This window comes from Amphimedon queenslandica, unplaced genomic scaffold, assembly GCF_000090795.2.
Source record: "Amphimedon queenslandica unplaced genomic scaffold, v1.1 AMPQUscaffold_11993, whole genome shotgun sequence".
NCBI lineage: Eukaryota > Metazoa > Porifera > Demospongiae > Haplosclerida > Niphatidae > Amphimedon > Amphimedon queenslandica.
In genome coordinates this window covers 2,088-11,979 of record NW_003547768.1, presented here as the reverse complement: position 1 = coordinate 11,979, position 9,892 = coordinate 2,088, and the positions used below count along the sequence as shown (strand labels likewise).

The 9,892-nt window shown below is 34.4% G+C and overlaps 2 protein-coding genes across 2 annotated transcripts; one reads left to right on the top strand and one right to left on the bottom strand.

Annotated features, from left to right (window-relative positions):
- Window positions 1–33: 33 nt before the first annotated feature.
- LOC105315019 (leucine-rich repeat-containing protein 40-like) lies at window positions 34–4,685 on the bottom strand. The gene is made up of 9 exons (XM_020004732.1): window positions 4,500–4,685; window positions 4,179–4,368; window positions 3,697–3,770; window positions 3,281–3,410; window positions 2,452–2,575; window positions 2,094–2,144; window positions 1,941–2,029; window positions 375–478; window positions 34–130 (listed from the first exon to the last, which is right to left on the bottom strand). The coding sequence occupies exons 1-9, from the start codon at window positions 4,673–4,675 to the stop codon at window positions 58–60; spliced, it is 1,011 nt and encodes a 336-aa protein (XP_019860291.1). The 5' UTR covers window positions 4,676–4,685; the 3' UTR covers window positions 34–57.
- A 968-nt stretch (window positions 4,686–5,653) lies between these two features.
- On the top strand, window positions 5,654–9,864 carry LOC109588587 (kelch domain-containing protein 2-like). The gene is made up of 6 exons (XM_020004730.1): window positions 5,654–6,139; window positions 6,925–7,085; window positions 7,244–7,312; window positions 8,196–8,250; window positions 9,318–9,711; window positions 9,855–9,864. The coding sequence occupies exons 1-6, from the start codon at window positions 5,713–5,715 to the stop codon at window positions 9,862–9,864; spliced, it is 1,116 nt and encodes a 371-aa protein (XP_019860289.1). The 5' UTR covers window positions 5,654–5,712.
- The last annotated feature ends 28 nt before the right edge of the window (window positions 9,865–9,892 follow it).

The window sequence follows — 9,892 nt, the reverse complement described above, 5'->3', positions numbered from 1 at the left end:
AAATAATTATGAATAGTAGAAACTAAAACACTATCAAGCTTTCTCTTTCTCCTTCTCTCACGTTGATAAATCATTATTAGTTAAATCCAGTCTCTCTAACTTGTTTAACTGGACAATCGAGTCCGGTAGCCTATAGCAACAAAACATTAATAAAAACAATGACCAATAACAGATTAACCATAGATAATGTCATTTACTCTATCATCTATGGATTAACACTGCATTAACAATCATTCATACATGTACATGTAATTATAAATTACTCTTATTATTATTATCATTATTATTATTATTATTATTATTATTATTATTATTATTATTAGTTGATAATCATTGTTACTGTACATTTGTTATATTGTGTATTCTATTCTCACATTGTTAGTTTGTTCTCTCTCAGAGTTAATATAGTGAGAGAAGACAAGTGAGTGAGTCTATCATCTTGTAATGTCTGAATCTTATTAAATGATAATAATAGAGACTGAGGGAGAGAGAGGGGGAGGAGGAAAGGGAGACAGAGAAGAGATAATAGAGCAAAAAAAGAACATGAAAAATTATAAATTTGTACATGTACATGTAATTTATCAATCAAAACTACATTGTAAAAATGACACTACAATAGCTCCAATCAACTGTTGAGCATTATGAACTTGTTAAATATTTTTGGGATGCAGTACGTAACTAAATTTTTAACAAACTACATGTACAATGTATTAGGTAATGCCCACAGATAACAATAAAGATAAAGTTGATGTCATGACAAACACATACATGTACATGTACATCATGTACATGAATATATACATGTATATATGTACTACAGGCTCACAAGCAGCATTTATGGAAAGTATAGAGGCCAAACTACATCATATAGACCAGGTAACTCTTGCTGCAGCATAGTTTTCTTGCTATGCTTCATTTCAGCACCTTGGGCTTTGATCTGCCTTTGATGTGGATTGTGGAGAGCTTCTTGCAGTCAGTAATTTCATTCGTGGGTGGCTGCCGTAAATAATTCATTCTAAACAGTCTTAGTGCCTAGGGGGTCTATACATGTACTGGTTTACTAATAATTAACTAGTATAATACATAATTGTGGCTTTTTTGCAAAAATTACACGTACATGTGCCTCAAATTTACAAAATGTACATGTATACATGTACAATTATACTAATTTACATGCATGTACAATGTACATGTGTATATTAATTACCGTAGGTCGGGAGATATTCGCGGCTGCTTATTTTCGCGATAATAAAAACTAATAAAAAGGTTCAATTAAATACCATGGAAACCAATGGATTGTTGCTATGACAATAAGACCACGTGTGTATACAATTACAGTGTTCAGCAGCTAATTATCTATTCTTTAGCAGCTTTAGTGGGAGCCATCCAGTTCTCCATCTGCTATCTTCTTGTATGGACCACTACCTTTGAGCTCTTTGCTGCAAATCCTTGCCGCTCCACTTGCTGGTAATAATTAACCACGCCCAAGTCAATAAATGGGTGGAGAGTCCCAAGAATGGGCCAAGATATGGCGAGCAGAGTGAAGAGAGTAGCTCTGGTTGAAAGAGCTCCAAATAGACCAAGGATTAGTAACAGCAAAAGAACAACTACCTAAGAACACTGCAACAGATTCCTTTGCTATTATTATCGCGGATTTTTCAATTAAAATTGCATCTGGTAACCATGGTAATTGCTGAGTGCGGGAAAAAATCGCGAAAATAAGCAGCCATGAATATATCCCGACCTACGGTATACAGAATATACAGAATTATAATTCCGTTATACAGAGGTTCTTTTATACACTACCCAATGGCCTTATGGCCGGGACAAGAGCAACTGTACGTTATAGAGAGGTGTCCGCTAATTGGGGGTTTGTTTTACAGAGGTTTGACTGTATAGTAATATTGTACATGTACATGTACATGTACACATGCAAATACCTTTAATGTGTTTCCTGGTCTAATGATTGGGAATTCATTCAATTGGTTTTGACTTAAATCAATCTCAGTAATCCTCTCCAACCCAACCACTAATAACAAGATAAAGAACACCACATACTCTAAGTATATACTGACTACATTTAATCCACTTACAAGGTGGTAATGCTTTTAACTTGTTTTCAGATAGCGATAATTTAGTCAAATCTAAACATAAAGATAATTAAAATATATACTACACAAACATATATGGTATACGTTCAAATTTTTGAGTGGTTAAAATTTCATGCTTTCAATGACATGTGCTCAAAAATTAATATTTGTGCAAGCTAATTTTCATATTCTGGCCATAGTCTATATACAATAGAATGGCAATAGAGGTGGTTTAAATTGTAAGGATTTAAGGTGAGCACAAAAAACAACAGAAATTACGACACATATGGTACTTCTTGTTAAATCACTGAATTGTGATACAGTGACTACTTGAAACTGATTTACATGTACATGTACTCACTCCTCATTTCTCCGAGGTTAGGTGGTATCTCGTTCAATCTATTCTCCGATAAATTAAAAGTTCTTAAAACTGTCAACCTCTCAAGACCATCAGGTAATGCCTCCAAGGAATTACCACTTATATCCTAAACACAATGAACAAGTCTCATGACAAGGGCCATTGCAATTATATTTATATTTGAGTGGGCGTAGTTAATTACTATTATATTATTCATTATAGTGAGGACTCATGAAGTAAGCTAATGGGTACATGTACATGTATATGCACTACATGTATGTACTCAGGGCTTCCCACAGGATTTTAATTGGCATAATCAGTGGATTGTCAATTCACTCAAAATTAGGCCAATTCGACAAAAATCATAACAAATAAATTAATGATTTTTATAATTTTTCTTGATACATATACAAGTTCTTATGTTGTATAAAAATTTGAAATGATTCCAATTAAGTTTGAATTTTTAATGAATTTTTAAAGTTGCTCAAAAATTGGGCCGAAGTCCCTCTACAGTGATTTTCATCAAAAAAAAAATGAAAAGAAAAAATTTCCAATTATTATATTTTTTGATACATATACATATACATGTACTTATGCTGCATAAAGAGTTTGAATTGACTCTGATCAAGTCTAGACTTTTTTATGAATTTTTAATAATAAAGTTGCTCCAAATGCCATGTACTGTATCATAGGGCTTGTCAGCTCATGAAGCTCATGCTGTTTAGCTCACTTAGCATGCTTTATGGAAACCCTGAAGTACAGGAAACTTTGCAGTGGCCTAATGTAAGTTATGTGGTGTGTGTGTGTGTGTGTGTGTGTGTGTGTGTTGTACCAGTTCCTCTAGGTACGAGAGACTAGTGATTGACTGTGGTAGAACAGTTAGTGAATTGTGTGATATATTGAGAGACTGTAAGTTAGTCAACTGACCAATGTCTACTGGTAAACACTGTAGTTTATTATAACTGAGGGAGAGATAAAGGAAACAAAGAATGAACTAAACACAAAACAGTATAAGTGATAGATATTGCATGTCAGAAAGTTTATATGTGTCACTAAACTTTTTTGTAGCCTTAAATAAAAATTTGCAAAAAAATTGTTTAATATATAAACTAGCTCGTGAGCAAAAGGACAAAATAAAATCTATTTTTTGTCAATAATTTATAAAATTTAATACTCAATAGATAAGTACATGTATGCATGGAGAGAGATATACATGTACATATGGTAGAGAGTGGATACAATATTTACCTTGCAAATATTTTAGATAGTTTATCCAGTTTGATCACATTATTAGGTAGACATGTTAACTCATTGTACTGGACCTATAATAACAATAACACACAACATGTAAACATAATTATGAGTCTTTATACAAAAATAAACAACAAACTAAACTATAAACAAATCTACAACATTCAAGGGAGTTCTCTCAAGCCATGCAGTACCGTATAAGTGGTTTTTTCGAGGGTGGCAAATTTTGCGGATTCCCTCCTGATTCGTGAAAATAAAATCCGCGAAAATCAATTTAATACGGTGCCCTCATGGAGCATGTGGTAGAATTCACGAAATTAAAATCCGCAAATTAAAATTTTAGCAGATTTCGCGAAATATAATTCCCTCGAAAAAAACCACTTATACGGTATACCATGCTATTACAATTTAATTGATACATACATGTACACTAAACATGTATTATAATGATATTAAAAATCTTGTATTTTCATTCTCACCTCAAGCGCTGACAATGAATTAAAGTTTTCAATATCTTCAGATATTTCTTTGATTTCGTTAGATGATAGATCCAGTCTAGTCAGTTCCACCTGGTCCCACCATCTCTCATCAACATCAAATGAAGCAGTACTACCATCAGGAGGATCAATATTGAGTCTCCACAGTTTAGGAGGAATAACACTAATGCCCCTGTAATTATACACATTCACCCACTGACTTTCATACATCCACATGTTCATTAATGCGTCGTAAAATGAAAATCATTCAGGTCATTTTTGGTGAATTAAAAAACATGTTATAAGTCTCACACAGCCTCCTACCTGTTTGACAGGTTCAGTGAACCGGTTTTTCGAGCTTCTTTCAATAAGGATTCTGGTACAGTCCCCTCCTTACCTACCCCATCACTTTCACTAGGAGAATTCAAGAAGTTGGCATTTGGTTTGAGTCTAGTAGAACCAGCAGGAGATTTTCTACTGGCACCACGACTGGAACTCATTTTATGAATTTTGAATGAATGGGTGTGGTCTTATGTTGCATAGTTTGGGTGGGGCTGGTATTTTGGAAGAATGGCATCTAATGGACCTCCATAAATATCCTTCGAAGTCCTTGCAGCAGAGGAGGTAGGACACGGTTGACCTTTGATTAATAATTGCAAAGTTCAATTGCATTCCATTGGTATCACGTGATGCAAAATGGCCAAATTCTTCCACTAGTACCACTTCTAACAATAATTTAGAGCATCAAGATAGAGTCAATGGGACTTTCATTAATTCACTAGAAACTATGATAAGTGCAGTAATTTTTAACATCTTAAACTAGCGATGATTGATTTATCTGATGAAGTAAAGAAGAGAATCAAAGTTAAGATGCACTGTCTCTTTCTCCTTCTTATATTCATGTCTATAATCAAATAAGAAATATTCTCCATACAATGGTGATTTTAACAACCGTCAAGGGTAGTCATAGATCTCTCTAGTTTCTGCAGTAGTAGCTAGTTTTGTGATACAATCATCAGAAAGCTGCCATTTTTCATCACGTGATACCAATGGAATGCAATTGAACTTTGCAATTATTGCTCAAAGGTCAACCGTGTCCTACCTCCTCTGTCCTTGCAGTACAGCCTCACTAATGGAGGAGATGGGAAATCAACCAGGTTTTGGGCCCGTAACCAATAGCAACATCAACCAGCCTACGCCCCCGTTTCCAATCCCTTTCATTTACACTAATATCTATGGTTTGGGCATAGATATTAGAGGTTACGTAGTCTCTAATATCTATGGTTTGGGTGGGGCTGGTATTTTGCAAGAATGGCATCTAAAAGTGAGGGCCACTATTCTCTTCTCTTTGTATTTCTTTCATTCATTCTTTATCTCTCTTACTCTCTCACTTACTTTACTCCTCTGTATCCTGTCCTTATTCTAACTCATCACTATATTACTGTTACTCTGTTACTGGTACCTCTTGTTCTCTATAGACTATCAACCAGTGGAGAGAAGTAGACACTCCACAGTAAAGGTAGGAGACTACCTATATATGTGGGGTGGGTACGGGTCTAGAGTAGACTATGATGTGATGGAGGTGTATCACTTACCAACTGGTGCTTGGGACCAGAAACCTACTACTGGTACCCCACCACCAGGTACCAGGGGCTATTCATCTGTTGCTATTGGGAAGGACATATATTATTTTGGTGGAAAAGGTGGTCGTGGTTATGAAAACAGCTTACATTGTTTCAATGTGGATTCATTCAAGTGGAGGGAACTCTCTCCTTCTAGTTCTGATCGCGATCCAATGAAGAAGGCCTACTGTGGAATGATATCAGCTAATTTTGATGGTGAAGACTATCTTGTAGTAATTGGAGGAAGGAGCTACTCTTATATCAATACTCCAAAGCAACCTGATGCTCAGTATTCAGCTAGTGGTAGATGTAATGAGATACATTATTACAGGATTTCATCAGGTCAGTAATTCTTATCATTGATACACAATAGTTGATGAGTATTTCAAACTGAATAATTTATATTAATGTACATAAAACAGATTGTTAATAATTAAGTGTGTTTGTTAGTGTGTCTCTGTGTGTCATGTGTTTGTGTGTGATGGTGACGTGTGTCTATATGTGACGTGTGTGTGTGTACTAATACATACATTATGATGTGTCTGTGTATGATAGTGCATATAATGTATGTGAGAATTTATGAATGTATGACGTGTGTATGTGACGTGTATCTATAATGTGCATGTTATGTGTGTGTGAGCATTATCATGTATCTGTGTGTGTGTGATGTTTGTATATGTACATGTATCTATACATAAGCTAATGTGACATGAGTGTGTGTGTGTGTAGGTTCATGTTATTTATTATCATTTTTAATAAAGTTCTGTATCACATGAGTCAAAAACTACTCACATACATTGTTCCATGAGTTTTGTATAATCATTCATTAATAATCATAACTAACATGTACCAGAATAGATTAGTAATTAATCTTGAAATAAGGAGACCCCCTGGACCTCTCCTTTATGTGTACAGGTGTGGTGTGTGTGATGGTGTGTGTATCCATACATGAGTGTATCTGTGTGTGTGTGTGTATTATGTGATAGTGATGTGTGTCTATGCATGATGTGTATGTATAAATAATAATGTACACACATATACACATACATATGTATGATGAATGTGTATAATGTATGTGTGTGTATGTGGTAAGTAAGTGTACATGAATGTTTGTACACTATTATTAGATCAATGGATATCTCCTGTTGTTACTGGAGACAGACCACCTCCTATTGAGGACTTCACTCTAACACCAGTTACTAATAACACTGCGGTAATGTTCGGAGGCTATACTGATAATGGAGTCATTAATAAACTGTATATGATAAGTTTCACTAAGACATCAGTGGTGAGTTAATACTGTATGATGGGTTTTGATTGTGAGATTCTTTTGAATGCAAACTGGGTTTCCATTTAAATTTTGATTGTAAAATGTGGGTTTTCAATTAAATTGAAATTGAAAGCATTGTAATTTAAAAATGAATTATTTTATAACATTTATTTTAGGATATATTAGAAGTACCTAATCCTGAAGGATCAGTACAATGGCCTAAGGGAAGATATGGTCATTCCAGTGTACTGATTACCACTAGTTCAGGACCACACTTACTAGTGGTGGGTGGATCATATGCCTATGATGTATGGTTACTGGACATTAACAAAAGAAAATGGAAAGAACTGGTAAGTATTATATTATGATGCTTGATAATGAAACATAAAGTGATTAACTAAATTTGTAACTCATGAGGTTTGTAATGTACATGTACATATTATGATACTCAGTGAAAACTACTGATGAATAATGCTGGTATTCAGTATGTGTGTGTGTGTGTCTGTTTTTAGTGTGAATGTGTCTTTTTGTGTTTTGTGTTTGTTTCTTTACCTAAATATGTGTGAATATACATGTGTCTGTGTGTGTGTGTAAAGATGGATTCACAATTGGTAGAGTGTCAATGCTGGAATTAAAATGAATTCTATTTTATATACATTGTGTAGATTGTGTATGTACATACATGTATTTGTGTGTATGTGTGCATATGTTTTAATATGTGTATGTGTGTACTAACACGTACATCATGTGTACATGTAACATGTACATGTGTGTGTATGTGTGTGAGCAATTATGCATGCTTTACATGTAGCTTTATATGTGTATGCATGTATAGATGTACATGTATGTGTGTTAGTGTGTCATTAGTATGTGTATGTGTATGTGTGTACATGCAGACACTTAGTAAGTTCTTAATTGAGGACTCACATGATATAATAACAGACTCAGTTGTGTATACTTGTCTATTAATATATTGTGTATTATTAATTTTATTATGTGATCTTTGTGTTACATAAAACACACTGTGCAGACTATAAAACTGTGAGTTAGTTATTGTGTTTATTAACCAGATATCAAATCAATTAATATGTCATACACAAATTAATTATTATCATTTTAATTTTATAGATTAATCTACCACACAATGTCACTAACAGATATGATCATTCTCTCTCAGTGTGGAGTGTGACCCCAACTACTAACTGGATAATTGAGTTTGGAGGAAGAAGAAACGATCACACAACAATAAGTGATACAGCAGTTATTGAACTCAGTAAGTACATGTAGACAGTAGTAGATACAATGTGTATTGAATATGTAATGATAATTAGTAATGATAATATTACAATAAAGTAAGTAATTCTTATGATGAATATTTAATGAGAGCATTTGATGTATACCTATGATACTAATTATTACCAATTCATTCCTGCTATGTACAATAGTGAAATATAATGACTGCAGATACAGAAACACTTATATTAATAGGAGCTAGAGTGAATGAAATATTATTATGAGTGTATTTATATACAATAATATGTTCATGTGGTTAACTGTGTAAACTGACAGAGGTCACACATACAATGATTAAACATGAATCCATCAATAATAAGGTTACCATAGTAACTAAGTGTAATTAATTTGTGTATTTGTTATTCTCCACTATTTTGTTACTGTATAGGATATACTAGTGATAATGATTGGTCTACTAGTGTAATACCTCTGGACCAGTATCAAGATCAACTAAGAAGAAGGATACTGAGTGATTGGGAGAATTTAGGATTAAGCAAAGAGGTTCAATTACTCAGAGGACACCTCCAACAAAGAGAAAGAGAATTCTATGAGGAACAGCTTGAAAGAGAAATAAAAGAGAAGGAGCAGATACAGCAAGATCGAGAGAAAGAGCAGCAACAGCTTCTTCAAGAAAAGGCAACACTTAGTCTGCAACTTGATGATGCTACCACTCTCCTTGAGCAAACAAAATTAGGTACAATTGTGTTTTACATCAATCAATGTATTCTATTAATTTATAGAACTTAGAGAAAACGAGTTGTTCGTAGCCAAACTGGTGAAGGAAAGACAAGAGAGGGTCCTCAAGCAACCTATCAAAGAGACTAGTTCCATTGGACTACAATTTAATTACCTGATCCCTTCAATGGGTAAACTATGTACATGTACACATGTGAATGATTGTGTGTGTACTATACTGGTATTAGATATGATGTGTCTGTATTGTTTCAGATTCACTAGACTCTAGTGTCATTATAGCTGGACAGAAGCTCTTTATCCTACAAGAAGACAGGTCTCACTCACTCCAGTGGGAAAAATATGGATTGAGATTAGAGTGTCCTGAAGGAGCAGTGTCCAAGGATACTGAAGTAGCTGTTACTGCACTAGCTGGTGGTAATTTCAAGGTACCCAAAGGTACTGTGCTAGTGAGTGCAGTATATGCAATATCAGTATCTAAGGGACTATTAAAACCACTGGTAATAGAGCTACAACATTGTGTGGATCTAAGGAAGACTAGTCAGACTGGTTGCCTCAAGTTTGTGAGAGCTCCACTGAAGTCTCCTTACCAGTTGAGTATAGTTGAAGGAGGATGTTTTAGAGTTGGGAAAAGATACGGATCAATAAAGCGTGAGCAGTTCAGTTGTATGGGTATTGTAGCTGAGATGAGTAATGGAGACACACCTAGTGAGAGTGAGAGTGAGGAAGGTTATGAGACACCACCTGAAGGTACATGTATGATGGAAATAGTGTTTTATTATTAATAATGTACAATAATAGGATCAACTGATGACACACATAATGATAGTGGTAATGAA